Source organism: Zeugodacus cucurbitae, chromosome 2, assembly GCF_028554725.1.
Source record: "Zeugodacus cucurbitae isolate PBARC_wt_2022May chromosome 2, idZeuCucr1.2, whole genome shotgun sequence".
Lineage (NCBI taxonomy): Eukaryota > Metazoa > Arthropoda > Insecta > Diptera > Tephritidae > Zeugodacus > Zeugodacus cucurbitae.
In genome coordinates, this window is record NC_071667.1 from 61629522 (window position 1) to 61647720 (window position 18199).

Sequence of the window (18199 nt, forward strand, 5' to 3'; positions counted from 1 at the left end):
TGTGGCTTTAGCAATATCGTTGGCAACAGCAAGAGTGGTGATATTGCAAGAGTGCCCGAATTAGTTTCACTTTCAAGCTTGGTTCTTTGTTATCTGACTATTCCTAGATATCTGGAAGACACATACGACAGAAAATATCCAAACAATCTCTAATGATTATATGGTCAAAGAGTTCTTCTAGATTGGCATAAAAGTTGGCTTCTTGAAGCTTTTTTCTCTAGTAATAAGTGTTCATTCTGGGTAGTGTACAATTGATTTTGGTGAAATTGAAGTTGTTTGGAAAATTGAGAGTTGGCAAGTTTAAATAACTTAACTTTCACTTTTCATGAATATATTTTTGAAGGGCTGAGAACGTTTCGTCGATGTACGAGTATTGTAGGTTCTTGAGCTAGTAATTATGGCATCACAGAGCACGTGATTGAAATTATAATTCCCTAATTGAATATCAGCCCCCATAATGTTACCTAATTTCAACTAATAGTTAGCTTAAATACTACTAATATATAAGTAGGTTTGCACTGTCGCTTGTTAGCTTATTATCAGAATAAGTTCTCTTTGGAAGTAAGTAGAATGTCCATTAATCGCAATATTCATATTTAAAAAAAGTCTCATTCGTTGGTTTTTCACATTACGAACGATAAAGCCTCCGTTGAATCATCACATGTTGGAAATACAGAACCCAGTTCTTACTAAATATTTCTGTAATTAATTTCTTTCAATATACATATATACATATTTGGAGTTTGTAGTAATTATTTTATTTTTTATTATTTTTTTTTTTTAGTAATTTTATAGAATTTTATTAGTTTTTAAAAAATATTAGTATTTTAAGGTTTAAGTGTACTTAAAAATATTATAAATAACTGTAAGGTAGAAAAAGAATAATCCTGGTGTTGGTAGTACGTTAGCATAAACTAACAAAAAATGGTGACGGCATCTAAGAAAAATTAACAAAAAATACTTTGGAACTTGTTAATGTGCATTATAGTTACTCATCACTGGTGTATTTCATAAAAAAAAAAACTAACGCTAAAAGTATAACCGTTAACATAATCGTACAACATGGGCTTTGGCTAACTAATCCGCTAACAATTGTAAGCAACTTCATCAAATACTTACAACATAAAGACAATAATAAACTTGCAACTGAACGCACTCCACGCTCCTTTCACTCCGTACAGATATCTACGACATGGAAACTTCTTCAGAATTGGAACTAAAGTCGATCACTTTCAATCACCAACACTACAATATGGATGCCGAAGAATTTAAGCTTGTCTTCATTAATTCCTCCGACTCATCATCTTCCGGCAAGGACGAGGAGTTCGAAGATAGCAGCTCCACCACTTCATCCACGCACAACTATAGCAGCATCACCATAGACGATTGCGATTGGGATTACTTTGAGCCGTCAATGATTTGCACCAGCGGCTCCATAACCAAGCAAATCATCTACTCACCGTGCGCCTCGCCGTTGGTCACGCGCCGCAGCGCTGTAATGCGTGACTTCAAGTCTAGCGAGAGCACTGCCTCGCCCACCGAATCGCCGCTGCCATACCGCAAACCACTTGTCTATTGTCCGCGCATACGGGAAAGTGACACCGGCACCGATGAGGAGCTGCTCATGCAAGGTGAAAGTTCTTCACAAACCAGCTCTGATGGCTATTTTGTGCGTGCACCAGCCAGCACTACGTCGAACGTCAGCATGACTGGACGGCTGCAGCATCAGCAGCCGCAGCAGCAGCAGCAACATCATCAGTTGAGCATGAAGACACGCATCAAAACGCGTTTTGTGGGCAAAGAAAGCAAACATCACCATCATCATCATCACTATCGACATCATCATCATGCCGCCGCCAAGCAAATATCGGAGAGCGCAGCCACACCGCCACTGGGTGTCTGCAGTTGTGGTGGCGTTACCCAAACGCCGCTCCCCGCACCGCCACAACCGCAACCACAATATGTGCCCATACCAGTGCCGGTGCCGATACCAGTGCCCATGGCCGCCTTTCACAGCTGGCACCCCAACGAACTCTTGTTGAAGGGCGCCGCTAATACACATGCCGCCAGCCACTCAGATATACTAAATATTATGGACAAAGATGAGCAATTGCGCGCATCTTTGCAGAAGCTCTGGTGCACTGCCGGGCCCGGTTTGGCTCAACACACGGACGAGGCAGCCACAAATCTACAAGCAGCCGCCACCGCCGCAGTAGTCGCGGCCTATTCGAATGCGGCAAACTATCAACAGCTGAGCGCCGGCAAATCCGCTGAACTAACTGTTGATGAAGCTGGTGGTGGCGTACCCGTGTTGGGTATGCAGTCGAGGCTGGCGCGCGCCGGTTTCAAGTCATCCACACCAGAATTGAGCGCCTCCATGTACTCACAGTGCTCGTCATCCGGATATGGCACCACAGCCACAGCCGGTAGTTTGGAGACGTTGACCAGCAGTGGTTTGGGTGAATTCGGCAGTTTGAGCCGGTTTGCGGCAAACAGCCTGCAGCAGCAACAGCAAACAATCTACCAACAACAACAACAATATCAGTCAAATAATAACAGCAACAACTCTGGCATACAAACCACCAACACACAACAACAGTCCGCGGCAGCTGCCAGTAATGAAACAACCAACAAAACACTACTAACTTGTACCAACACAAACAACGGCAACAAATACACCAGTATCGAAGCTAAATACGGCGAACAGTTGGCGTTTGGTTTGCGCGAACCACCAATATTAGTAGCAACAAAACCGTCGACGCGTTCGAGTCGTGTATTCAATGAGACGGATCAGCACGTTTTTGCTGTGGTGAACGCGTGTGAAACACATGAAAATGAAACGCCCACATTTGTAGATGGCCACAAGAGCACCACACAAACAATAATACCTACAGCATCAACACAGTTTAGTGATTATAAAAAAGTACGTAGTCGTGCGCGCAGTACCGATAAGCAGCAACAACAACAACAAGCAAACATTGATATCGAAATTTCCGCGAATGTTTCAGCTGATAAGCTCGGTGACTTCGCGACAGCTAAGGGTTTAGAAGAGGAAATCGCCACTGCTGAATGGCAATTATTAGCAAATAGTTGCACATCAACCAATAGCTCCGCTAGCCAACGCTTCCCAGAATACAATAGCAACAAACAACAACAAAAACAACAGCAACAACAACAACAGAGGTTATCATTAAAAACAGCTGAAAAGAGTGTGTGTGAGCCAAACGAGTTTGCGCATTTGCAAGAAAAACTTGCAGGCGGACAGGTAGGCCGCGACGACGACGAAACAAACAGCGGCTATGTTAAAACTTGTACTGCCATACGCACGGCAAACATAGTGAACCAACAGCAACAACAATACAATAATACCAACAACAACAATAAGAGCAATAACAAAAACCAGAAAAATAAAACTTATATTAATAGTGACACAGACAAAGACTGGAGCAGTGCGATTGCTGAAAAGACGAATGAGGCGTCGTCATCATCATCGTCGTCGTCGTTGTCGTCGTCACGGAGTGACCAGAATATAAAACAAACAAACAGCAGCGCGCTAGCCAAACAAGTCGTGAAAGCAACAACAACATCAACCATACCAATTGCTTTGCAAAGAACAGCAAAAGGTGTAACAAGAAAAAGCATAGACGTTGAAGTAAATTCGGCAGCGACGGCGACGACGGCGCGACTATCGGATGCAGCATCAGCGCGCAGCCAAAGTCAGAGCAGCGATCGTCTGACAGTAGAACAAGCAGCGCCAGCAGCAGCGCATTGCTATGACGACGCGCCAAGCAGTGACGATGGTGGTGAGCAAAGCTTAAGCACAAGTCCGGCGCAATGTTGTAGTCACACGATTAAAGTGGTAGAAAAAACGACAGCAGGCAAACAACAAAATCAATATAAGCTAAAGGTAGCAGCCAACAACAATTGCACAGCGGCAAGAACTCGTTTGGCGAACAGTGTGGACGCCAGCACTTATAGTAATTCAACCACCACCAACACTACCAGCACTAGCACTACTTGGACTAACCACAACACCACTGGCAGTAGCAGCAAGAGTGCTGCGCAGGTAAACGCTGACGTCGGTGACGACGTTGATACAGAGGAAAAGGTGGTTGTTTCGCGGAGCGGAAATAGCAATGTTGCTAAAGCGCACAGCGTCAGCGCGACAACTAAACACTACGTGCATAACGCCAACAGCGCCGCAGAAGACGTGAAAGGAATTGAGCAAGGCGCAGTTGGCAGCAGGCGTCAGCGTGTAGCTGAAACTAGTTATCGTCTGAACAGTAAGGCGAGCACTTGTAAGACTGCAGTGAAGGCGACCAGAACTACCGCAGAACGATCTGCACAACAGCTGGAGGAAAATGTTGAATTACTATTGTTAATACCACTGCAAGAGGAGAACAAACTTTTCGAGCAACAACATTACAGAAATACTACAACAAAACGCGGCAAACAAACGAAATCCTACAGCGCCATGATTTCGATTGGTAAATTGAAGAGCGACGCCACAACGGCCGGCGGTTATCTACAAAGTGAAAATGTATTCTCTTCTTCAGATGCCGAATCGGCCGATAGCGGCGATACAGATACCGATTTGAGTGACTGTAACGATAATGAATATATGTCAAAGAAACGCGCGTCCACAGCCGCAGGAACTGCGTCCAGCGCGCGACGTTCTGTGCAGCGCAGTTATGACATCGCCAGTGTTGCGGGCATCGAGGCGCTCATTGTCAGCCACTTGGACGACGATGAGGATGGCGAGGCGGTGACTAGCGCGGCGGATGAACCATATGCGCGTGTTAGACGCACACATTCGCGCAGTTCCGCGACATCCGCGAAGGATCAAAACACCAATACGAGCAGTGAGAACACCACAACCAACAGTTCGAGTTCATCCGAGTCGATCGACACAGATGACACTGGCACTATAGCCGACAGACGTCCCAAAAGCAAACATTTCTCGAAAGTATTCGTAGTAAATCGTGTGCCGCGCGCGCAGCGACGACGTGGCGCTTCGACATCTAGTGAAAATGATTCACAGTCGTCAGATGCCAATCTTGAAGACTCCTCCGACAATGATACAGACACAGAGCGTCCCGATTGTGGCATTGTCTTGAATTCGATGAAGGTCATTAGTGAGGAGGAAGCGGGCGCCGCGGCAAGCGGCTGGCAAATGGCGAATGAAAGTGAGAGTGATGACACAAGCACAAGCGACAATGAACGGAATGCACATAATGATGCTGAGTATCAAAGCGACAATGATGATGACGATGATGATGATGTTGCCGATGATAAACGTATGTGTAATGTTGTGAAAAGTGAACGCGGACATGTTGCTAGCAAATATGTGGCAACATCGGCCGATGAGATTGCCAATTGTATTATTGTCGTTGGCGGCGAAACCGATAACGAAGCGAACGGTAATGGCGGTGTGGTGTTGCATGCGATACGACTGTTGAACGATGAGGAGGCGGAGCGGCAGGCGCTCGCGGAACGCGAACGCGATTTTAAAAAGACCACAGCGGCGTCGGGCAGTAGTAATAGAGCGCGCACTATTGGTGGCACAGTTAATAAGAAAGTGGCAAGTGAGACAGACATGGCCAGCGCCAATGGCAACAAAAGCATAAGCAAAGCAAATGAACGCAAGCAAAGCGTTGAAGAAAGCAACATGCAATGCAAAAAATCAAATGAACGTACAACGAAACAATTAGAGCAATTAAAAACAGCGCACGCCGCCGATATAAACACAACATCAACAACAATGCAAACAGATTTTACAACAATGGCAGCAAGAAATCAAGTAGCAATGAAAACAGATATAGACAACAAAACAGCTGTTGCAATGCCAAAACATGCCACAACAACAACAAATACAGCAGACGCGCCAGCGATTTCATTTGATTTCAGCGGAGCAACAACAATAGCAGCAGCAAACAAATGCACTGGCACTGGCGAAACGCTGATGCGCGCCGTTGATGACGGTGGCGTAAGCGCACCAACAACTGCACAAGATTGGGAAATAGACACACAAGAAGCTTGCGATGAGTTGCATAGCATTTCAAATGACGTTAATCGCTTGTTGGCGCTGACAAAACAGAACTCAGAGCTCGAATTGAAATTGCAAAAGTTACGACGCGGCGTACAAGAAATCAACAAAGACCATCTGTCTTCGACCAGTAACGCTGAGGGCGCACTAACTGCTACTACAATTACGCCGCATAGCATTTCAAAGTCTTCTTCCACCGCTACCACTACAACCAATATCACAGTGACGGTGACATCTGAGCGCAGCTTAAGAGATGGCGACAATGGCGCGGTACAGAATAAAAAACGCGCACAAAAAAGCGATGACGCGCACACCATTGTTGCTGGTTGCATTGATGACGCAATTAATAGGGACGCGCACAGTGTTGGCGACCGCGAGGTGCGCGACGCGCAACCACTGGCAGCTGCTGGTTTTGCGCGCGGCGACGAAACGCGAGCACAGCGCCAACAGCATTACGAGTGCGATATGGTTGTGCATGAAGCTAAAAATAGTTTGCAAACAGGTTGTGCTACAACAAGTACAGAAACAACTAGAACAACAGCAAACAACACAAAGCTTGCGACTACAACAATGGGGGAAGCAATAATTGTTGGAAACAACGAACTGGCAGCGCATGAAAACTGCTCGAGTGTAGACGGCGCGGCTGTGGTGGACGAGAGGAAGCGTTTGTTAGAAGCAGCGCGCGTAGGCAAGGCAGTAGAGGGAAACCACGAATGCAGCGATAGCGCGGCACAAAACACTGCAACAGAACACGCCAAAGTGGTGGAAGAAAATACAGAAATAAATCAAGAAAATGAAAAAGTACTTGAGCAACAACGAGCTACATTACAACAAAAGGCTCTGCAGGCGAATCAACTCGTTGAATGTGAGCCGTACCGCTTGACTGACGCTCAGGTTGTTGGAACAGGTAAAGAGCGCCATACTTCCGAGAAGCGCGCAAGTGATTCTATTGAAAAAGAAACACTGAATGTGACTGAAATAGAAGAAGAGGAACAAAAACAACAACAGAGCGCTTTGAATACTACAGTGACGAAAGGCGATAATCGCATTGTTGTTTGTGATGAAAACAAAGAAACCGAGGATAATAGCACGCAAACGGCAAACTTAAAAGAACAGCAAAACAAGAAAACTACAACAACAACGACAACAACAGCGCAACTACAAAAGGTAGCACTTGAAAGAGATAATATAATTAAAGAAGCGCATGTAAATGAGCCAGAGACGTCAAACAAAAGGCCAACAACACTAAGCGCGAATGAGCCGCAAAAACAGAAGACAACAGGTACAAGTACAGGTACGAGCCGAACAGCTGAGCAGTGCGCTAATGTGAAATACAACTATAAAGAAAACGTAGTAAAAGATAGAGGTGAAGAAAAACCAGCAGCACCAGTGGAAGAAGAAGAAAGCGAAGCAGACTACTTACAAGCGCTTCAACGACCAGCATGGCTGGGACGATTCAGCGAAGCGTGCAAAACGACTAATGAACTAGCGCCGCCGCAATCGCTCTCCGGTTGTTTTATGGACTCGCTGGAACCAACGAGTATGCCAGCAACAGCAACAACAACAACAACAAACAAAACAAGTGCAGTTGCGGAAACTGACGAGCAAAAGCATAAAACACCTGAGCAAATTGTTTACCGAGCTACGCATATGTTGAGTGGCGGCGGCGTTGCGACAGCGCAGCTCACTGCATCAGCGGCTTGGCATCCAATACTGGAAGCGAAAGAGCGCGCACAGGTAGCTGAAGAGTTGAAATTGCAAATCATTGAAACGCCACAAGAGCGACAGCGCCTACCTGAGAGCGGGGTGAGTGACGCGCTAGCCGAAGACAAGATAGCAACATCAAAAGCAATAATTCACAATGCTGAAGAGCACGACGAATGTGGAAACGTCACTAAAGTCAACAACAACAACAAGAAGAGCAAAAGCAATACCGTCAATGAAGTGGCTAACATCGTGTCGACGCGTTCGGGCCGAACTAACGCAAACACAGCGACAGCGACAGCGGTTGTGGAAGCCGTACGCGCAGCGTCCGCTGGTGATTTGGCCAACTCGTTGTGTTTAGTTGAAAATGAAATGTTAAACGCGAAAGACCACAACGACGACGGTGACGGTGTTGATGGTGATAGTGTGTTTGATGATAGTAACGGTGTTGTTTTGTTAGATTCTACACAAAGTGGCAGTGCAATTTTACATATTCGTAGCCAACAAAGTGCACAGGCACACAGCGCAGAAAACGAACGTAATCAAGGTGAAGATAAATCGCTCGAAGCGGCGATAGTGCAAAATATATCAAATAATAATAGCAACCAACAACAACAACAAATCGGTGGTAATATTGTGAACGCGTGTGTTTTAAGTGTGGAAAAGCGCAACGCGGCGCAAAGTGCAAACGACGAAGACAACGAAACACAACAAAACAGGCTAGGCAAAATTGAAAATAGTAGCAGCAACAACAACAACCAAGATAAAAGTGTTACAAAAGTCAATCATAAAATTAACGCCAAAGTGGTGGTAGTGAAAAACCAAATAATAGAAAACGCTAACGAAAAAGGCTACGAGCGCGAACGCGAACGTGTACGTGAACGCGGCTACGACGAGCGCGCGGGTCAAGCAGAAAGTATATACGACGGTGATTACGAGCGCGTAAACGCTACAAAAGCACAACAACAACAACAGCAAGCGCCCATAATAACGTCATCAAGTGCTCGAGTGGAATACGCTGAAGGCGATATTGGTGCGCTGGATTCAACAACAGGCGCAGCGGTGGCGCACACCACATACGCACCCTATTTGAGTGTCAACAACGAAACCTTTAGTGGTGGCAGACAATTCGATAGTATTTTTGGTGACGCGGCCGCACCCACCACGCGCACGAAATTCAACGCCTCGAATTCACCCACTGTCGGCAGTCCCTCCACTTCGCTTTCGGCCAAATATCGCAGTTTAATCATGATTACAAAAGACAACGAACAAATTGGTAGCGGCAATGAACTGCTGACCAACAGCAATGCCAGCGTTGCATTTGTGGACAAAGCGCATACCACAACAACAATAACCACAATAGAATCAGCCTCTACACGTGTAAAACAAGCCATACAAACACACGAGAATCGACTCGCTGGTGGTGGCAGTGCTGGTGTGGATGGCGCTGATTGTGTTGGTAGCAGCGCAAATGGTGGTAGTATTATACGTTTGAGTGGTTATGAAGCGAACGCGCCGCACAGCAATAGCAGTCATGCAAATCACGTTAGTAATTCCCCCGCAGTTTCTACACAGCCAAGAACAAGTTTTAGCGAAATGCGCAGCATAGCCGCAAGAAACGCTAATAACAACAATAGCGTAGATGGCCATGATGACTCACAGAAAGCGCCTTCCGCCGCCTCCCTGCTGTATGTATCGTCAGCTGTTCGTAATACGATTAGCAACAACAACAACGATAATAGCAGCAGGGTGACGTTGTCTTACGACACGAGCGCCAGCGAACGGTCACATTTTCCCGTGAATACAGTGGATTTGTTACGCGATCAGAAGATTATCTACGGTGATTCGGAAGAGGAAGATTTCGACAATCTTTCAAATGGCCGTGGCAGTGGTCGCAGCAGTAGAGCGGAAGGCGCGGAAGATGATGCGGATTTTCTAGATAATGAGCATAACTCTAAGACGAAAGGCGGTTGCTTGGAAGATGGTCTGGCGGACGATGACTCTTGGGTAGAGGAGATCAGTCATCGTGGTGATGAAGATTTCGGCGATGACACGACACCAACTGCATCTGATTCGGAGGATTTAAGCATGGACGGTGATGACACCGTGGCGGCGAATGGCATGTTTATCGATCGTGAAGAGGAATTGCGTGGCTATCATCGTTCCACTATTGATTTCACTTTGCATACGATAGTTGAGGAGAGTTGTGAAGAAAGTGAGGTCGCTTCATTGCGTGGCGTCGAAGATTGTGGTGAGGAGTTGGATGAATTAGAAAGACGTCGTCAACGCACGATCAATCATCATAATCGCTTGTCGGCATCCGATTTGGAAAAGTATTTCTTCTTCGATCTGGGTGATGGCAAAGTGATGAGTTCGATTGATACGCGTGGCGACGATACAGCATCTGAGGTGAGCAGTGAGTGTTCGGAAGGCCTGGATTCGCTTGGCGTACCGGAAGAGAATGCGAACGATAGCAATAGTGCCGCAGAGCTCGCATCATCGCGTTTAGAAAAATACTTTCTTTCCGGTTTTATGGGTTTTAGCGCAAGCGAGAAAAATGAGTCGGATGAGAGTGGTAGCGTGGGTAGTGATAGTGAGGGACATCCGAGTCCCAGCCAGCGACGTAAACGTTTGGTACGTGCACGTGGCACACCACGCTCACATAATTCCTCTTTGGACAATCTGCTGGTCGATTCGCAATCCTTGCCTACCGATTCACTTGAGCCGAGTCTTATGCCGTCCACTGCCAGTGATCTGTTAGACTCTTCCGAATCGGAAGCTTGTGATGAAACGGTGTTGCATGTGAGCAGCGGTGGTGAAAAGGCATTCGAGAGCAATTCTTCGGATACTATAAAACGTAAGAAACAAGTGCGTAAGCGTCATGACTCTTTGGATGAGAAGAAGTTGCATGACTCTGCTGAGGATGCTAGTAAATTGGGTGTGACGAACGCAGAATGTCGCACACCCACACCCGGCTCAATTAGCAGCTCGCAAGCGAAGAAACAACAACACCATAGTCGTGATAGCGGTTTTGTGGGCAGCAACGACGATTTGCTCAAATCTCCAGACTCCGAATTGCCAACGACTAGTGCGGCAGTACGCACCAAATCGCCCACAGCGCTTGAGCAAATTGAAGAAGTCAAGGAATCACCACTAAACACAAGCAGTACAACTATTATTCTACCGGAGGTGCGTATTACCACACCGAATGATTCAACAACAACGCTGCAGCCAGATGGACTCTCGCTCAAGCCACCACTGCCACCCACAGCCAATGCAAGTTTGGTACGAAAGGATAGTTTCAACAACTGGAGCTCGGATGAAGAAACCAACTTGATGATGTCGAAGATGCGTCAATTTTTCAAAACACTTGTGGTTGCCACTGCCAATGCGCAACAGAATTATGGTTCTGCGAATAACTCAAAGGGTACAACACCCAATCAAACCACACCGATTTCGGTACGACGTATGAAGACAAGACCGCAACTGGCTTACTTCGAGAATGAGCTCACGCGTCTGATGAAAACTGTGCCGGGCATAAATGACGAACAGGTGCGTGAAATCGTCGAGTACTTGAGCAGTGAGGACACATGGTCCGACTCATGTGATTCCTCAGATTATACTAGTTCCGATCTCGAAGGCAGCAATCGTCGCAAGGGTGAATTAAAAGAGCAGATATCGGCAAGCTGTCAGCAAATTATAAACAAATTTGAGATAGATGAGGAAGGCGATCGTGGAGACGGCGGCCTGCTTGAAGTAGACACACATGGACTGAATCCGGACACTGCGCTGGTATATCAGAAGCTAGTGGCGTCATTCTCGAAAATAGCTGTGGGAAATGCAAATACTACAACTGTAGCACCAGCTACGGTTGAGCTGCCACCAGCCAACACAGAGGATGTCGAAACAAAGCGTACTGTCGAAGAAGATCAAATTTCAACCGGAAGCACACAAAGCACAGAACGTTCTCCACAGCTATTCGCCAAGGTAATGCAACATATCGGCACACGGCTTGTCGCACTCATGCACGAGGTAAACAGTGGCAATGATTCGCACGGCACCAATTCACCAATTGCGCCACAACGCAATCACCACAAACGGCTGCAGGCCAAAATATCCATTACCACCACGGAGGATGAAGAAGAGAGCCCCTCGGAGAGTGGCGAACAAGCAAAATCGACACGCAATACACATCTGACAACACAACAGCAACACCATTTCGCTTATCAACACCACCTACACCAACCGCATCATTTGTCACATCAAACGAAATCGAACAAAGCGCTACAGGACGAAGCGAACAATCTCGCACGTAGCAAATCACACGATCTACTACTCGACTCAGCCTCGACATCGGCAGCTTGTAGCAGTGTTAGCGGTAGCAGTACAAGTGCGACACGTCCACACCATCATCAGTCGAGCAGCGGTGTCAGTGACACCGCCGGCGAGGAGTGTGGCGTCGCCAGCGATTATGAACGTTTCTCGTGGCGCGGTAGTTTTGAGTCGGCATTACTGGCTAATGGCGATTCCAGAACGAAACTCAGTCAACTCGATCGTGACAACTCATCGTCTGCGTCCGCTTTGGCCGTTGCAAAGCGTCGTTCGGCAGGTGATCTGTTGTTCAACCACAAGAGTATGAGTCGCGAGCAGCTAGATCGTGTGCGCTCATGCGGTAGTATCGGTGGCGGTGATGAGCGACATCAAGAATTGGAGGCATCACCGGCCAAACCATGGGTGACCTCCATCGATTGCAAAGATGTGCGTCGCTCAAGTGTGCCGGATGCCATCTACGAATCGGATTCATCGGATGAGGATACATTTGGAGCGCGTTCAACATTACCACGTAGCCTAACTGGTGTTACACAAGTGGCCAGCACCAACTCGCTGCCACGTCTACCCACTACAAGTATGGGCGCAGCCGCGGCGTCATGCGCAAGTCCAAGCGCTGCACAAACAACAATCGCAACTTCGACGCCGCTCACCAAATCGCAAGGTGCGCTCAATTACAACTCAAGTGGTAGCGCGAAGAGCGCGCGTTATCGTTCGCCAAGCCTGGCGAGTCGCGCCAGTGCATCCTTGAGCGCCAAGAAGTCCAGCGCCAGCTTGGGTTTGCAGCATTTCCTCTACTCGAAGCGTGATGCGCGCAAGCGCTTGAATATGTCGGGCGGTAAGCGCACTTTTTTATTTTCATTTTTATATATAATTTATTTATGTTTTAACATATTATTTACCATATTTTGTATTAGCTATAGCTAAGCTTATCAGTTAGGCGTGAAATGGGTGAAAGCATAATTACAAATATTTTTTATGCAATTAGCTTTTATTTAGTTGCCTGTTTTATGAGTTTTTTTTTGTTTTTTTTTTGTTTTCAAGTGCGTTGTCTCACAACGAAGTTGTCAGCGTGGAACGCTTTGTTGTCTTGTTGACTTTCGCTCTAAACAGCTGTGCGTTAATTATAACTGAAACAGCTGCGATCGTCGCGCTACATTTGCTACTTAGGGCTGGCAATTAATTGCTGATAAATATTTAAAGGGTCAATAACTGTATTGCATAAGCGCGCAAGCTGCGCGTATGCTTTCACTGACTAAAAAATAATTTCTACATACATATATATATATATATATACATATGTATATTTCTGAAAATGTCCGCCCCTTTTGTAGATGCAGCTGCATTTCGACTACTTCAAAGCCACCACCAACTAACCGCCTTGTCTACAAAAGTATATATATTAACTAAACTTTTCCTATTTACTCTATTAAAATGTTAAGCTACACACATGCATACACCTGCTTGGCCCACTATTGGGTCGAAAGTGCGCAGCGCAGCGCTTGTACCAAAAAAAGAAAAAAGCAAAAAAGAAAACGAAAAAGAAAAAGAAAACGAAAAAATGCGAGCGTTTAAACGCAATCAAGGTCAATTAACTGTTCCCAAATTAAGCGTGTCTCTTTGAGTGCTTGCGGCCAAAAAGGTTTATAAATTATATTACAAACACACGCACATACATATATACAAGCTTATAGTTGTAAGCGAATATTTTAGCAGAATGCCAAAAGAAATACCAAAAATTGTTACATACCTTAATAGTCTCAAGCGAATCTGCGTCTGTATTTGCGTCGCGACACAACCGATTAGCGGTCAATTCTCGGCGCGGGCAAAGCAGTACTTTTCTACACACTCACACCACACTCAGTACAATAAACTAAAACTTACAATAAACTTGTAGCAGCTGCAGCGTTTCGATTTTAGTGGGCGTAGGCGGGCTTTGAACTCGCAACGCTCGGTTTTTTGTTTATAAAACAAAACAGCAAAAAAAAATATTTCTTATTTATTTTTGTCATTTGATTCGTTCGTACGTTTTAATAAGTTATTTATTTTCGTAAGCTCTCTTACGCTTGTCTGACATAATTTATCAGCAAACGCTGTAGGCAGGTAATACGCGTATATTGTGGGCATTTTTAATTTAATGTTATCTACTTTTATCTATTTATTTACTTCTTGCAAATACTCACTCACTGAGTGGTTTTTGTTGTTACTTCTTTTTTTGTTCATTGACGCCTTAATTTTTGCCAACTTTAGCTGTGTGCAAACACACTTACCCACATAGCCATAGCATAGCATAGTAGTTGGTGTGTTTCCTTGAGTTGGCGCAAAGACCCCAATCAATTTCTTATTCTGACTAGAAAAGATTTTGGTTTATTAATTTCATTATTTGCATAGATCTTTGCTTATTTCGGCAAATCAAATGCAAGCAAATACTTATATACTATATATATTCACATACCATCATATATATATATATATATATGCATCCACTTCGACTATGCAATCGCATAAAAAAAAAACTTAAATTTATTTAGCCTTTTCCAGCGCCACACTCACGCGATATATTCCGTCGTTACGCTTGCATTTCCTACTCGAGAGTAGGTCGATTAGCCAACTGCGCGGCATTTCCTCACTTCCCTTCACCAAAATTTTTGTTGTTGTTTGTTTTTGCAGTCGTGCACCATATGTGCACTGGCATTACAATTACGCGATACACATGCCTACATTTTCGGTCGGTTAGTAAATGCTTAAAAGCGCATAACTGCATTTGGTGTTACACATATCATACATAGACACACGTACATATGTATATACATCCTAACTGGTGTTAACAAATAGCTGCTGTTACGCTTGAACATCTTTCCATTATTGGTGAGAGGAAGGAATTTCAGCAGTATACTTTTGCTTTTTGGCTATTGACTTATAATATAAATTCTAATTTTTATAAAGGTTTACGTAATAGCGATTGATGAAACATGTAAGAAAGAACTAAATTCGGGTACAACAGAACATTTAATACCATTACAATAGCAATCAAAGTGTAAATTTTTTGCATTTGATTTGTTCTACAAAATGAAAATTTTATAAAATACCGATGTTATTGTTAGTTTTTTTTTAAATATATGTTATGTTGGATATGCTAGTGTTATAGCTGTAGAATTTCCCTTTCATATGACACCAAGTTCATCAAAATCGGTTCAGATTTACCGGCGTTATGGCCAATCAATGTATTGCGGTGATCCACCCAATGGCTATTGCTCTTTGCTCTCCTCTGTTGGGCAGCTATGATTTTTGCAATGTTTCAAATCGTGAATTTGTTGCGGGCTACCATAACTGTGGAGCAGGTGGATGCCGGAAAAAATTTAGTGGTCTTTTGTGTCCGTTGTCTTGCTCTCTGATTAGGATTATGGCGGTGGGAACGCTCAGAGTTCGGCGCCCTAGTGTGAACTTGTATATTTCCAATATTTTGTTCTTCAAGCCGCTGCACACGTTCCGTACACGACTCTCAAGCGCGTACTTGGCAGGTTTTGAAATTGTGTTCAGCAAGCAGCTGCGAGCACTCGTTACTCGACTCTCTGGCACGCGATTGCAATGCGAAGAGAATGACTTGCAACACAATTTTCAGTTTCAGATTAAGATTCTCCATCACGAAGTCTTTTCGATACCCTCACCTCGGAACTATTAGCCTATGTTACTCGGGGTGTATGTAGCTTTACAATGGTGACAGAATTTTTGAAATCGGCACAGTAGTTTTCGAGTTTATTCAGTACAAACATACATACAAATCTTGCCTCTTTATAATAGTAGTATAGATTAAAGCTGGAAGTTTCAGTCACTTTTAAACTCTAGGTACTTCTTTTTGTAGATACGCTTCCCGTGGGTTTCCACTAACGTCCCTTTGACTTCCGCTCACACCCAACATCCGCTTCATGTATCCAGTGGACGGGTACCAGATTTAAGTTGGTGACAGTTGTATTTCCGGTTCTGGTTCCAGTTACTTCGTATCCGTTATGTCCATTTCCAAGTTATGTCCTAGAATTTAGCTTTATTATGAAGATAAGGATTTGCCAATAAGTTTTAAAAACGATTTCGGGGAAGTGACCACCGCGGTTGGCTCGAATAAATTTCAGCCGAAAGGCCCAATTTTCGACAACTTTTTGGAACAATTATCGGCAATAAGCGTTACTCCGGAGTAACTCAGTTCATTATGAAATGGAACTAGCGATCTTTCCTTATTTAATTGATCACAACGAAAGTTTTTGCGTTGCGTTTGCTTCGACTAGTTCAAAATAGACCAAAAATATTTAATAGAACAAAACAGCTTTTCCGAAATTCTACTCAAATTATATACTACCTTTCTATAACTGGTATAACTCTCATATGTTTTCGACTAGTTTCGAGCTACACTGTAGGGTTGCCATTATAAACATATATACATTTGTATATGTACTACTACTAGTTGCGCTTCAATACTTTATTGAATTAACCTTTTCGCCACCAGAGGTGAAGTGACCTCGCGCACGTACAGTTAACGTACGCAACAACAAGATGCTCATGTGCGCGCTCTCCACGCTGTAGTGGACATATTAATTGCAGCTTCCAAGCGTAACTGAATATTTTTTACTTACTAAAAATTATTGTTGCTGTTAGTATTGTATGTATATAAAATCGTATTTAAATTATTATTTGAGCGCCAAGACCATTTCTATGCGAATATCGATATAGTGACACTTTACCGATGGCGACAGTGAGCAGCTTCATTTAGTAGCCACTTTGCGTGCGTGCGTTCGGGACAACAATAGATATAACAATAAGGCGGAAGTTGTAACACAAATATAATAATAATTTCATAAAAAAAACGTTGCATGGCGATAATTGCGCTACGAAGTAGAAAATGTGAAAAATCGGATTTGTAAAAATAAAAAAAATGTTTTTTATAAAATGTTTGTTAGCGTTCGCAAAATTAAAAGCAAAAAAAAACAGCGAAATAAATATTAGTTAACAATTGCAAATAAGCGCTATAAATAACAAAAGATCGCTAAAAAATAGATGCGAAAAAAAAGAAAAAAAAAAAAATAAATTTTCTTTTTGCTTCAATGGTGAGCTTACACACACATACAGAAGCATACAATTGAAGTGAAAGTGATTTTTCATAATAAAGCATGGAAATAAAATTGCAAATATTTACGTTTAGTTTGTGTACTTAAGACGTTTTCTGCGGTGCTCCGCACTTTTCTCGGTCTCGGTCGCTAATAACTTGTTTCAACCAAAGTCCAACTTGGCTTCTAAAACGTGCCATTGTGTGCTTAAAACTTGGTTATATGCACAAAAATGTGAAATATTAAAATTAAAAACACTTCAAAAGCAAAATTTATGCAATATATTTAAGTTAAAGTGTCTTACTAAACACATGGCCTGCTGGGCGCAGAGCTGCAAGTTTATTTGAATAGATGCCAGCACCAACAATCTACATACAGCGTTAACAAACAAATAACCAACTAACACAAAATACAACAAATTTAAAAAATACAACAACAACAAATTGCGAGCTTAAAAATTACAATAACAACAATGGCTATAATAAACCAGAAATTCGCCAGCTTAAAATTTGTTTCCCCCGAAAAAAATCGTAGCCGCGAAACTTTAAACATACACACACACACACACACACACACACACACATGTACATATGTATGTAGATATTCAGTCACAGTCAGCTTTGTGGCGTTATTTTATGACGCTTTCGATTGCCTTTTGTCGTTTCGACCATGTCTGTTGGCTATTCACTGAGCTTCAGTGCATTTCGACGCTCGCAGAATTCATGATTCTTTTGTCGCTTGCCATTTTTTTGCGATTTTTTATATTTTGCTTTTTGTTTCACATTTTATGCCGTAGAATGCTAAAACAGCAACAACAATAGGTAGCTAGTAGAAATTTATTAAAATATTCTCTTGAAGCATCACAAAAGTGGCATGCATAGACTGGTATAGCAGGTATATATATATATATATATATATATGTATGTATGAATGTGTGTGTTGTCATGCGTTCCAAAGTGTCTAAACTTTCAATTTTCTGCGTTTGCTTTATTTTTGTTTTCTTTTTCTATTTTTTTTATTTTTT

The 18199-nt window shown here is 43.6% G+C and overlaps 1 protein-coding gene across 2 annotated transcripts in view; it reads left to right on the top strand.

Annotated features, from left to right (window-relative positions):
* LOC105216776 (serine-rich adhesin for platelets) overlaps window positions 1-18199 on the top strand; it is a 164715-nt gene that overhangs the window by 127985 nt on the left and 18531 nt on the right. The window contains exon 11 of one of the 2 annotated variants that reach the window (XM_054225427.1): window positions 1182-12917. The exons of the other annotated variant lie outside the window; for it this stretch is intronic. Within the exon in view, the coding sequence (XP_054081402.1) occupies window positions 1182-12917 (11736 nt within the window). The remainder of the gene's footprint in view (window positions 1-1181; window positions 12918-18199) is intronic. 2 annotated transcript variants of the gene reach the window in all.